The sequence below is a fragment of the Pan paniscus genome, chromosome 16 (genome assembly GCF_029289425.2).
Source record: "Pan paniscus chromosome 16, NHGRI_mPanPan1-v2.0_pri, whole genome shotgun sequence".
Lineage (NCBI taxonomy): Eukaryota > Metazoa > Chordata > Mammalia > Primates > Hominidae > Pan > Pan paniscus.
The window spans coordinates 21,577,796-21,592,113 of NC_073265.2; the positions used below are offsets into that span (position 1 = coordinate 21,577,796).

The 14,318-nt window shown below is 39.8% G+C and overlaps 1 protein-coding gene across 4 annotated transcripts in view; it reads right to left on the minus strand.

The window, feature by feature from the left end:
• FMN1 (formin 1) overlaps positions 1–14,318 on the minus strand; it is a 431,150-nt gene that overhangs the window by 37,492 nt on the left and 379,340 nt on the right. For 3 of the 4 annotated variants that reach the window (XM_055098140.2, XM_063596522.1, XM_034938470.3), the window contains one exon: positions 952–1,003. In XM_055098140.2, the coding sequence (XP_054954115.2) occupies positions 952–1,003 (52 nt within the window). The other variant, XM_063596523.1, reaches the window with a different exon arrangement.

Here is a 14,318-nt window from a genome sequence, read left to right on the forward strand (position 1 = left end):
CTATTGCCACTCACTCTTCTATGAGGGAGGGAGAGCCACACTGACTAACCTGGTCAACTAACAAAAAGGAAAAAGCCCTAAGGGATGAGAACTGCTGATGATTAGGTTCCACTGGGTGGAGTGAATTGTTCCCATGTGGTATCTATTGAGAGAGTGAGCAAGCAAGAAGATGCCTGAAGTGGGTGACATGAAGCTGAACAGATCTCTGAGGTGTTCCCCAACTTCTGGGGGGAATTCTCCATACACTGTATGGGCATATGGACAGCCCCTTCTCCCCACCTGAACATATGGACAGCCCCTTCTCCCTACCTGCCCCTTGTTTATAATATCCTCCTCTAGAAGCTGAGGAAAGACATAATAAGTCTCTTAGGTGTCTGCAATAATTAGTTTGATCTAGTTGTAATGCCAGGAAGGATCAAACTGTCCCTGACTTCCATGAAGCGGTTCAGGAGCAGAGCAATGCAGGACAGGCAAACAGGCAGAATAGTGTCATGACAGGCATGTGAGGCAGGTGAGTCACTTCTGGATGATTCTTCACTTCCTGAGGAAAAATATTCCTAAGTCCTGCTACAGTGCTTTCACTCCAGCTTCCAAGTAAAGCTTATTGCTTATGGATGCATAGTCTTAACACATGGGGCCGAAAGTAGGGCTAGTCAAACCTTATGCTACAGGAAAGTCAGTCAGTCACACAAGGACAAATATTGGATGACCCCAACTGCATCAGGTAGCTAAAGTAGTTGGAGTCACAGAGACAGAAAGTAGAATGGTGGTTGCCTAGGGACAGGGGAGTGGGGAATGGGGAATTTGTGTTTAAAGGGTACAAAGTTTCAGTTGGGGAAGTAAAAATGTTTTGGAGATAGAACTGCATAGCAAAATGAATGTACTTCATAATAATAATACAAAAGAATGGCTAGTCAAAGAAAGAACTGGGGCCAAATCAGAGCTGCTTACCTTTTCTGTGCATTCTCCAAGTGACTTTCTTCCATCTTATGCTCTTTTTTGGCTGTAAAAGATAAATCATGATTAAAAATTTTTTCTTCTGTTGTCTCCTTTGCGTAATCTTACAGCTTCAATTACACCCATTCATTACCACAGGAGGTCTGAATTCAGGGGTGGGTAGCCTCTAGCACATGTCCTGGCAATAACACTCAATTTGCTTTATTTGCTACCACTGCTTTTTTTTTTTTAAATTATACTAAGTTCTAGGGTACATGTGCACTACGTGCAGGTTTGTTACACATGTATACATGTGCCATGTTGGTTTGCTGCACCCATCGACTCGTCATTTACATTAGGTATTTCTAATACTATCCCTCCCCCAGCCCCCCACCCCCCAACAGGCCCCAGTGTGTGATGTTCCCCACCCTGTGTCCATCTGTTCTCACTGTTCAACTCCCACCTATGAGTGAGAACATGCAGTGTTTGGTTTTCTGTCCTTGTGATAGTTTGCTGAGAATGATAGTTTCTGGCTTCATCTGTGTCCCTGCAAAGGACATGAACTTACCCTTTTTTATGACTGCATAGTATTCCATGGTGTATATGTGCCACATTTTCTTAATCCAGTCTCTCATTGATGGACATGTGGCTTGGTTCCAAGTCTTTGCTATTGTGAATAGTGCCACAATAAATATACATGTGCATATATCTTTATAGTAGCATGATTTATAATCCTTTGGGTATATATCCAATAATGGGATGGCTGGGTCAAATGGTATTTCTAGTTCTAGATCCTTGAGGAATCACCACACTGTCTTCCACAACGGTTGAACTAATTTACACTCCCAACAGTGTAAAAGCATTCCTATTTCTCCACACCTTCTCCAGCATCTGTTGTTTCCTGACTTTTTAGTGATCGCCATTCTAACTGGAGTGAGATGGTATCTCATTGTGGTTTTGATTTGCATTTCTCTGATGACCAGTGATGATGAGCATTTTTTCATGTGTCTGTTGGCTGCATAAATGTCTTCTTTTGAGAAGTGTCTGTTCATATCCTTTGCCCACTTTTCGATGGGGTTGTTTTTTTCTTGTAAATTTGTTTTTCTTTGTGGATTCTGGATATTAGCCCTTTGTCAGATGGGTAGATTGCAAAAATTTTCTCCCATTCTGTAGGCTGCCTGTTCACTCTGATGACAGTTTCTTCTGCTGTGCAGAAGCTCTTTAGTTTAATTAGATCCCATTTATCTATTTTGGCTTTTGTTGCCATTGCTTTTGGTGTTTTAGTCATGAAGTCTTGATAACAGACATAGCTAATAGTGGCCAAATAATGTTTCCTCTGGGACACTTTTGAGAGTAATGTTAATAATTACACCTGGGCAAAGACATAAATTAGGGAAATCCTGGGTAGATCAGGACATGTGGTCCCTCTTGCACGTCTCATCATGTTCCCCCTTACTCTAAACATTATAAATCCAGTAGCATTTGCAGCAGTGCGGCTCAGAGTCATGGGAATCTTGCGCATACTGCCTCCACACCCACAGGCCCTTTTGGCAGTCTAGGGAAGCCCATGGACTCTTGTCAGAATAATGTTTTCATAAGGTTACTAAGAAAATCAGTGATACTAAGATACAATTCTGAATCCACAGGTCAAGAACCTATGTTCTTTCTATAGGATTATCAAGAGATTTCATTTTGGGGTGGTTCTTTTATATATCCTTCTCTACAATCAGAAGATATATTATTATATATGAAAATACCACTCTTACACTTTAAAATATCCAGAAAAATAGGAAAGTTGTAACATAAGCTACAACATAAGTTGTTATGTTATTATGTAACATAAGTTATTATGTAACATAAGCCTTCAGATTCCTTTAATTTAGGGCTACAATGATGTAAAATGAATGAAAAAAAGTAAGTCTCATATCTAGGGTCTATGCTGTGATACTTCATGAAAGATAAGGGATTTTGAAACATCACCCTTTTATTAAACCTGGCCCTACCACTTACTATCTGTGTGACTCTGGGCAAGTTAGTTAAGACCAAATGCTTAGTTATCGCCTCATCTGTCCCATGAGAACAGCCATAGTGACCATTATCATATAGCTGCTGTAAAGATTTAATGAGATAATACATGCAGAGTGCTTAGCACATAATGTGTGCTCAATATAGGCCATGGCAGGTATTAATACTACATTACCATAATCTTCCTCATTGATTTTAAAATGTAAATTTTATCAAGTGGCTCCCCTGCTCAAAACCTTCCAATGGCTTGTCTTGCCATCAGCCTTGACATAGTATCTACAGTCTTCAAAATGCTCTAGAAGGCCCTGCACTTAAGTCTGCTCCCTGGCTGTTTGGTGGCATTACCTCCTCTTTCCCACACCCCTTCCTTTCCAGCTTCACTGGCAGCTGCCTCTGGCTTGAGCGCACTGAGCGTGCACATTGGAGGATCTTTGCACTTGCTGTTCCTCCTCTCTGGAACACCCTGACCACAGTCTGCACGATGGGCTCCCTCACTGCATTGAGGTCTCAGCAGAAGTATCTCCTTCTCCAGCTTCCATAAATAAAAGACCATCCCTTGCCACTCATCATCTTCCTACTACCCCTCCACACACACCCTCTACCCCTACCTTCCTTCCATAGCCTTCCCACAGCCTCTATCTACCTAACAGACTATTCCTTTCCTCATTTGTTTACCATGCAACAACTGAATGTAAGCTCTAGGAGGGCAGCAGCTTCACCTGGCTTGCTTTCTGCTGTAGCCTTAATTGTAGAAAAGTGGCTATATGTTAAAGCAATCATTTTAGCTTAAAAATGCATATATTGGATAAAGCTTGCTTAAAAAGAGATATACTGGCTTTCCTAAAAAAACTTTATATTTAGAATATGAACATAAGCTAAAGAAGATTGAGAGGCTAATGTTGTATACCATTATCTCTAAATGTAGTATATTTCAACTAGTAAAACTTATTGTTTTATATTAAAATGATTCAGCTTTCATAAGTGCATCATTTTAGGCAGACGGAAGCCATGGCCAGGGCCATCTTTTGCTGTCTGATGTCCCCCCATACTCTTGGCAGGAATTTCTGTGAATTAGTCTGGTACTTAGCCAATCAGATACTGAGAAATGACCTGTGTCTCTCCTAGGTTATCAAGTTCCCCAAAATGTGAAACAAACTAGTGATCTGTTCTTCTCCAGTGATTTTAAGTTATGTGCATAGCCAAACAGGAGGAAAAATTCCTCTGAGGCCTGAGTGATCTTCTTGGACCAGCTCTGCTCTCTCAGCAGATGGTTTCTAACTGGCTACTTCCAAGCTGTGTGTGCTAAGCAGAGTGTGGCCAAGCCATAACTGTATATGAATTTAGTGACAAGAAATACCCTATTCAAACTGAACTGAGCATCAGGTAAGATTCTGCAATACCTCTGTGAATATGGTGATTTGGCGAAACAGAGTCCAAATGTAAAAAGAGGTATTATTAAGAGCCAATGCACACTGCAGAAACTCTGAGGGTTTAGGGAAAAGGGCCTTCAGGAAAATGAGAAGAAATTAGAGATCTAAATGTTCCCTAATTTTGCCCATGTACAAACACAAAAGGCATCTACCCTTGTGGTGTGACTTGGAAGCTCTAACAGCATAAAATGTTTCTCCCACTTGAATGTGTAAAATTTTAAACCAGGCCATTACACATTTTAAGTCTTCAAGATGCTCTAAGCAAAACACAAATACATGACCTGGAAGAACCATGTTTAAAGATTGGAGTCACAAACTCAAATTCTAATACCATCAACAAATAAGGTAACTGTGGGCCAAGTATAAGAATCCCGGTGTTCCAACGTTCTAGTTCTAGTTTTTCAATACGGGAACTATATATCATACAATTGCTCCACAAGAACAATTCTGAAGTTCATAGTTCCATAGCCTACCAAGTGAAGCAGAAATGGCTTTCTATTCCATGGCTATGGACCCAAGGAATGCAAATCAGAACTCATGATAACTAAGTGCCAAGCTTTAACCCTAGCTGTGTCACCTGAGTGTCATGAGCCAATCACAGTGTCCTGTTTCAGTCTCCTGCTCTGTCAAATGGAGATGATGATACCTACCCTCCCACATAGATGCAGCCAGTCTTTGCAGTCAGGTCTTTGACAGTTCAACGTCATGCCATAGCTGCTGGGGGTTCAAGCTTCCAATGGGTTGGCTGTTTTGCCAGAGTTAAATGAAGTGTAGCATAGAGGAAAGAGCTTGGGTTTTGCACCAGGTGGACCTGGGTTTAATTTCTGCTCTGATACTTATTAACTGGGTGATCATCAGAAAATCACTTAACTCCACTGAGCCTTATCCGTAAAATGGGAATAATAAGATCTACCTTGCAAAGTGCTTGTGACTATGAGATATACTGAACGTGTGAGATTAATCTAGTGAGTGACGTATGATGGGCATTCCAGAATGGCAGCCATTTATTGTCGATTGGCTAGAAGCAAATGCTAGTAGTCCCTACTCTAGCTTTCTGACTTTGGCATGGTTATCACAAAATTTCACACAACATGCTTTCTTTAGAATGTTCATAACTGCTTTCAGTAGACAAGAATTTTGGTTGTTATCATTTATGCTCAAAACTTTAGTGTTTTTTTTTTTCATTTCACTCACTGAGCTGATGTCCTTAGCATGGCCTGTAAAAGGCTTTTCTACAAAAGGGTGGTTCCCTATGTCTGACCTAAAGTTATTTTATTTGCTGTTTCAGCTCACTTTGTTTTATTTCATCCTCAGGAGAAAGAGAAAAACTTATTTATAATTTAACAAATAACTGGGAGTCATGGGGGTGGATGTGAGGGGAGAGGTACTTAATGATTACTCTCACCTGTTTTTCCCCCTTAATGACCATTGAGTTCTGTAATCTTTGACCTGATTAACTGGATCACTTCCCCAATACCAAATAAAAGATAATGATACAGGAGTCTTTTTTTGAGAGGTTTAGTTTTCTGAGAGCTAAGATTCCTTCCTTAACCTCTAGGCTCTATATGGTGACCTGTAACAGGTTCCCCTCATTGCACAGTAAATTCAATTCTCTTTGTTGCCACCAAAACTGCCATTTTAGAAGGCAAAGTGAACTATGCCCCTTTTCTGCTTAATGTTCTCACTGGTTCCCCCTCTGAAGACAAAGTACATTTGCAGTTCACAGTGAGCCCCTCACACCTGCCTCCTGCCATCCCCATACTATCATCCCCAGAGCTCCTGCTGCGTGGGACTCATGGCTGTTCTCTGGACTCAACTTGCTGCATGGTGTCTTTATTTTTGGGCACTTTGCTCCTTCTGTTTCTAATGCCTTCTCTTCCTTGCCCTTCTCCCTTCTCCTACCCTTCTGTTTGAATGTCTTCTCTTTCTTCGAAAACCAAGCTTGAAAATCTCCTCTGAGAGGCCCTCCATGCCTCTCCCCCATAATGTGGTGAGCCGTTCTTTCTGTGGAGATCCAAACACACTATCTCCCCACAATTCCTTATCACAGCACACAGAATGCTATGTCAAGATCACTGGCTTGCAGCTGGCTTTTCCCACTGGACTCTGTGCTCCTTTCAGAGTTGCAACCAAAATCTGTGTTCAGACTTTTTCTCTCAACTATTACCTAGCAGGCACTCACGTACTTATTTTTTTTTTTCTTTTGAGACAGGGTCTTGTTCTGTCACCCAGGCTGGAGTGCCGTGATGCAATCTCAGCTCACTGCAACCTCCATCTCCCGGGTTCAAGTGATTCTCCAGCCTCAGCCTCCCAAGTAGCTGGGATTATAGGCACGCACCATGGCTGGCTAATTTTTGTATCTTTAGTAGAGACAGGGTTTCACCATGTTGGCCAGGCTGGTCTCAAACTCCTGACCTCAAGTGATCCATCTGCCTCAGCCTCCCAAAGTGCTGGGATTACAGGCGTGAGCCACCGTGCCCAGCCTTGTGTACTTATTTGACAGATGGAAAAGTACACAACAGAAGAACCCATGTTAGCAGAACACAGTCCCTACTCATTAAGTGCCTGTTTTTTGGCACAGAAATTTCTAATCTTCCATCTTTTGTTTGCAACAAAATAGTAAAGAGTAGAGTGGAACTGAAAAGCAAGAGAATACTATGCCCATCCTATGTCCTGCTTTTAGATTGATACATTAACACAGGCACAAATAGCACTAACACTATAGGGAGGCACAAATAGCATTAACCCTCCAGTTTCGTCTGTATCAGATTGAGTCTTTAAAATATACTATTTTCCACAGTTAACTTTGAAAAAGAGAAAGTTTTTATAAATAAAATGATATTTCCATAAAATATTCAGACTAAGAACATTCACCATTTAAATGTACCCAAATGACCGAAGTTTTTATTCTCAAGAGGGTGGCATTCATACAATGAGAGTGGCTGAAGGAGGAGGCCACTCTTCAAAGAAAGTGGGGCTTTTATGCCAAACGCAATTAAGTCCTATTTATGGATGCCCATCTGGGAGGCAGTAAATTGTGAAATAAGGGGAAGGGATAAGGGTTGGAATATCTTCCTAGTATTCTTTACACAGTCTATTACACTTTAATATACCATGGTTTATGGACCTGACATGGTTGGTATAAACCAACAGGACGCACAGTTAAGAAGTTGTTTTTATTACAGCTCTACAAATATGGGAGCCGGGTGATGCTAACGAGGAAACAAAGGGACTGCGCTCTGCTTCACGTGGGATCCGTCTGATGTGAGTGTGGCAATCGTTTTCCATTTCTTAGAAAATCCCCGTTGTGCACTTTCCAGGAGAAACAAATGCTTTACACCAACAGAGGCACAGCACGCTGACATCGCAAAGGGATGGCCTTTTAACATTTGAGAGAAGAAAACAACAGATATTTGGAACCAGTGAGTGATGCAGAGTTCTTACCCTTACATTTTTCCTTCTGGTATGCTTGCCCATGGAGGACGATATCCTTGCTGGTCTTCCTAAGTTATTAGTTTTCCTGGTTGTGGTGAAATTAGAAGAATGATCATTTCTGGTCTGTCAGAGCAAGTGTCTAAGCTGGATGGTAAAGTTGAAGAGCAGAGGGCCACCTGTGAGATTTTCTGTGTAAAGTGTTATGAGGTTGTATAAAGACATGCTGTCAAGGTTCCTAGTGTAGGGTGTAGGATTTCCAGGTCACTTGCCTAAGGCTAAAGTGGACTAGGAAACTAGGCTTTTGGTGAAAGTACCAAGTAAAGGACATTGCGTCACTACACTCTGAAGAGGTCTTCAGAGTCATAAAAAAAAAAAAAAAAAATCCAGTTAAAAGGAGTCTTCAAATGGTCATCTAGTCTACCTCCCAGGCTGATGTGCTATCCTGGATCCTCTTATTTCCAGTCAGACTTTGCAGATCTTGTCTTTTTCATCATTTTATTTGCTTTTTTTTTTTGAGACGGAGTCTCGCTCTGTCACTCAGGCTGGAGTGCGGTGGTGTGATCTCGGCTCACTGCAACCTCCGCCTCCTGGGTTCAAGCCATTCTCCTGCCTCAGCCTTCTGAGTAGCTGGGATTACAGGCACATGCCACCATGCCTGGCTAATTTTTGTAGTTTCGCCATGTTGGCCAGGCTGGTCTGAAACTCCTGACCTCAGTCGATCCACCCACCTCAGCCTCTCAAAAGTGCTGGGATTACAGGCATGAGCCACCATGCCCAGCCTTTTTCATCATTTTAATCTGCCATTTCTAGTTGCCCCTTAAGTGAATTGGAGTATTTTATAGACACTAAAAAAACAAACAAAAAAACCCACGAAATGGTATCGCCTAACTTGGGCACCTGGGGCTGTTCTCAACCAGGGTCCTTCATCTGAACTGCAGAACGCAGAAAAAGATTTGAGAAGCTATTTTCTCAGTTTCCCCATATACACATCACCGGGAACATTCTAAATGTCTAGGACAATGCCAACTCATTACACACAATGGCAGAGATAGGGCAGTACGACTTAATTCCCTTACACATAGTTGAAAATGTGAGTCCTGAGGCAATCAAACTTACAAGTGACTTATAATATTAAGTCATTTACACTTTTATACAGGCTGAGTACTCCTTATCTGAAATGCCTGAGGCCAGAATTGTTTCCAATTTCAATTTTTGTCCCCCACATTTTGGGATACTTCCATATACATAATGTAATACATTGGGGATGGGACCCAAGTCTAAAGATGAAATTCATTTATGTTTCATATATACCTTATACATAGAGCTTGAAGGTAATTTTATTCTTCCCTCAAGGACACTGAAAAAACTGTCTATTGTGCTCCTGCATTTTGGCCGAGACCGTCACATAAAGTCAAGTGATGGGTCTTGTCAAAACGCAGGTGCGCAACAGACAGTTTATTCATGTCATGTCAGTGCTCAAAAAGTTTCAGATTTTGGAGCATTTTGCATTTTGGATTTTCAGATTAGAGATTCTCAGCCTGTATCTCTAAATCTAGTACGATGATATTCGTAAAATATCTTATTGGTATAACAACATGAATTACAAAGTGCTGTTTGCATACGATAGAAAGGGTCAGACCTTCTACAATAGAAATATTTCAGGTGTCATGTATTCATTTATATTCTCTGGTGACTGTAATAATAATTTGTATAGGTGACAGGTACAATTTCAGAGGTCACAATATACAGTTGGTCCTCTGTATCTGTGGGTTATGGATTCCACCAACTGCAGACTGAAAACATTTGGGGAAAAAATGGATGGTTGTGTCTGTGCTGAACATATACACGCTTTTTTTTTCCTTGTCATTCCCTAAACAACACAGTCTAACAACTAGTTATATAGCATTTACATTGTATTAGGTATCATAAGTAATCTAGAGATGATTTAAAGAATGGGTGTAGGTTATAGCAATTATGACACCATTCTATATGAGAGACTTGAGCATCTGTAGAGTTTAATATCCATAAGGGTCCTGGAACCAATCCTCCACAGATACTGAGGGATGACCATAATCTCAAACACTTAACCACATTATACATCTAGTCTGTGATCAATAGTAACTACTGCAAAAGTAAACATTTTATCAAGTCACAGTTCTAGGAGGTAATCGGACACAAGTATAATTGGGATCTAAATGAAGTATATTTACCCACACTTTTTCAGAAGTAAACTCACTTTTTTTTTTCCAATATATTTTCACTAGAGATGAGATGCTTTGCCCCAAGGTAAGTCTTTCAACCATTTACAATACTGACAAAACACTTGGCCTTCAGACTTTATGAAGGATTTTGCTCATTCTTCTTAAAGGCAATCATTTGATTTGTGGCTGATATTCTACTACTTTTGTTCCTCTGCTTCTGTGTAGTCCAGTGAAGTCCCTCAATGCTGCACAACTACCTGTATGCAGAAACATCTTGGCTTCGAGTGACACAGATGCAATTCCTTGATGAAGTTGATAAGACAGTATAACCTTAACCTTGCTATAACTTAGCCCAGCTATTTAATCTCAATGTGGAGAAAATGGATAGCCAAGTAGATGAAGCGACTATTTGGATTACACTAATAGTCACAGAATCCAGGCCTTTTGACTAATAATTTAATAATTTTGGCTAATAATGTGACTAATAATCTACATTTTCCAATGCTCCCTGCTGCTTCCCAAGGGGCAGCATTTTTCTCCAGGACTCCCAAACACCGAGGTGGTATTTCGAAGCTGCACTGTACTACACATCTTCCATAGGAATAGATACATCAGAGAGAAAGTTCCAAGATGGAATTTCAGCTTTCACTCTAAATTTCCTGACTCTTGATGCTTTAAAACAGACCGTGGGGGTACAATTTCAGAATGATCTGGTGAGAGACTCATTAACATTAATGGGAGTCAGGTGGTCACATTCTCAAACAGGGCCTGAAATTCTCCAAGTTATACCATCTTCTAGACCCATATATGTCTTTAACTTATCAGCATTAATAGAAGTGACAGATGTCTTTTGTAAAATGCTTTTCCTTAGTTATTTTTCACAGATATTTCTAAACAAGCATATTTATAAAATATAATTTTCACTTAAGGGATAATTATACATAAATCTATTTCCTTGTAATTAAAAAATAATTATACATAAATCCTGTTTCCTTGTAATGTCTACCTTGTCTCCCAGCCATCTCATTCCCAACGGGAAGGGTCTGACCTTATACAATACTTTAGAAGTATTTCAGGTGTCATGTAAGGAAACTAAACTCTATAGCCTCATCATTCAGACAGCAGACACCATTTAGGAAATATTAGGAATTGCAAAGAAGCTAAATTTTTAAAAGAAGGCTTCTTGCATTTTGTTTCATCAAGAACCTTAGTGAAATTTCAAAAGCAATGGGGTTTACAATCACAAGGCTCTGGATAACCATTTGGTGATAAATTGCAGGTATTCTAATTTGGAGGAAGCTCTTCTTTCCCAGACAACTCTGTCTCATCTTAACATTAGCACTAGTCTGAAGGTGTATAATTTCTGAAAGGCATGGACTACGGCCTTTTTCTTTCAAACTTTGTATTCAAATGCTTAGCACTTGAGACTATAAACCTAGTATTTATAAATCGGTAACTTGTTGCTTTATTAATTGGTGAGAATGTCCACAAAAGTGTGAATTTGTAGCAGGTTCATGAGCAAAGTGGTAACAGGCTGCATGTTTATTTTATTTTATTATTATTATTATTATTTTTGAGACAGAGTCTCGCTCTGTCGCCCAGACTGGAGTGCAGTGGTGCGATCTCGGCTCACTGCAAGCTCCGCCTCCCGGGTTCATCCCATTCTCCCGCCTCAGCCTCCCAAGTAGCTGGGACTACAGGTGCCCGCCACCACGCCCGGCTAATTTTTTGTATTTTTAGTAGAGATGGGGTTTCCCCGTGTTAGCCAGGATGGTCTCGATCTCCTGACCTCGTGATCTGCCCGCCTCAGCCTCCCAAAGTGCTGGGATTACAGGCGTGAGCCATCGCACCCGGCCTGCATGTTTATTTTTATTTCTTCTTTAAATTAGTGTTCTTCAAAAGCAACTCTCATTTTTTTAATCTCATAGCATTTTAGTACTAGATATTCAGCAAATCTAAAGAAAGAAAGCACCTCATGTTAATTTTTTTTAATGGAAGAAAAAGTTCTCCAACTAGCTTCTTTGGGTTTCCCATAACTGCCTCTGATGATTATCTATGATATTTAGGGCCAATACTTCATTCTTCAGACTTTAACTTGTACATATGTACACTGGATAAAATGAAACCTTACACTTGAAAACTATGGAGCTATACAAAACTTAAGAAATTACCTCATATAAACCCCTCATGCTATAGTTTAAAAACAAGCTAAGTTAAACAATAATAGGAGACTGAATAGATAGTGGATTTTCCAATAACGGAATCACATACTGGAGTGTGTGTCCCCTTCCCTTCACCAGCCATAGCTACAACTAAGATCCAAGGACAGTCAACCTAATGCTTATAAAGTAGTCTAATACAATGGCCTAGCACAGTCAGATTGGTGGTGGTGGTGGTAATGATGGTGATGAACATTCACTGAATACTCAGAGTATGCCAGGTGCTATGCTACTAAATTCTTAGGTTCTACACTGTGGATTAACAGTGGAGCCGAAGCTTCCAAGTGCTCCATTACTTTCTAACTATTGACACTGGGTCAGTTGTTTAATGTGGCTAAGACTCAGTTTTCTCATCTATAAATGAAAGTAATGATACAGCCTACATTCGACAGCTGTAGTAATTAAAAGAGATGTTTGTAAGGTGCTCGGCCATGGCACCTGGCACATTAGTTAAGTAAATATCGATTATGATAATGACTACCACCATCACTATAATTCTTTGTAATCCAGTGACATTTGCTTGTGCAGCCTTTCTTGGGTTCCTGTGAAACTTCTCTGGGGAATTTCAGCGCCCTGTTTCTCCTTAGTAATACGTGTATCCCTACACTAAGCTCCCAAGGATTAAAGCACACTTCCTAGACCCACATACCACAAAACGTGCTTGCAAAAAATATCATGGGAAAATGCTATGACAAAATTATAAATAAAGAATATAAAGCAGTGGCATGATGTGCCTAAAGTTACGTCAAAAGGTATATCACACACATTATATATATAGTTATCAAAATATTGAATCCATAAAAGAGTCAGAAGGTAACATACCAAAATATTATGGTTGCTATTTCTGCCTCTCTGGTTAAGAGGATTTTTGTTTTTCATTTGTTTTTAGTTGCTTTTTGAAGAAAGGGGCTCATTTAATATAATCAGAAAAAGAAACAACAGATGCTGTTTGGAGGCAGCTGCAGAGCACTTTGAAAGCGAGTGACCTGCCTAAGGTCATACAAATAGTTTTGGGCAAAAAAGAAAGAAGCTGTCCCCTGACTCCCGACTAGTTTTCACTAGGCCACACTGTGATTCTTTATAGGTTCCTGCTGAAAAACTGTAAAACTGTCATATTACTACAGTGGAACAATAGAGAAATAAGTCATAACAGAAAAACAACCATTGTCACGGATAAGTTAAATTTCATTGGGCAGTCACCCACATTAAAGTCCTTTATTCACAGCTTATACTCACAGGCAACATGAAATTCTACAATCTCTATAAAGTAACCATTCTACATATTTTTTACAAATTGTTCAGAAGGACATCCAATATTAAGAATAGTTTCAATCACATTATAAAGAGTAAAATTCAGATAAAAAGCTATTAGGCATGGTCAGAGATTTTAATGGCTTAAGACTGACGTTAACTAAAGAAAAACTAAGAGAAGAAAGAAGCCATACTTATACATGATTTACAATATACAGCATCATACCTTGACAAAGGAAATTTCTTGTTCTAGATCTATTTACACTAAACCTCTGACATCTGTGTAGCTTAACACATTTGTTAAATAGCTGAAGCTCTCCCTCTAGAAAAATAATTGTTCAGATGTTTAGTCATAAAAATGAATAGACTACCAGAACGTCCTGTAAATAATCATGAAATAGCCATTGCTATCCTTAAATCAATCTTCTTTTAAAACCCTGGCAAAGGCTAAATGTACTTAGGAAACTGAATTTACATGGCCATAGAACCCGACAAAAGTCTAACTTCCCTAATATTGGCTATTGCTTACAACATCAAATTACTTTTTAACCCATTTTTATTTCATTTGGTCAAGGGTTTGTCATAGCTGGAGGTTTAAAACGGGTCCACTAGAAATGGTACCCAAGAATTACCACGATGACTTCAAGAGCTCTGATGTTACCAAGTATCTAGGTGTGATGAAGGTCATAATCTGTCTCTTGGGTGATATTTGCAGGAAAAGAAAATGCTGAGAGAACTGGGATTCCCAAAGAGGATGCTGCAGAAGATATTTTCCACATTAAAGAACATTTGATCTGTTCCACCAGTAGATGAACCATTAG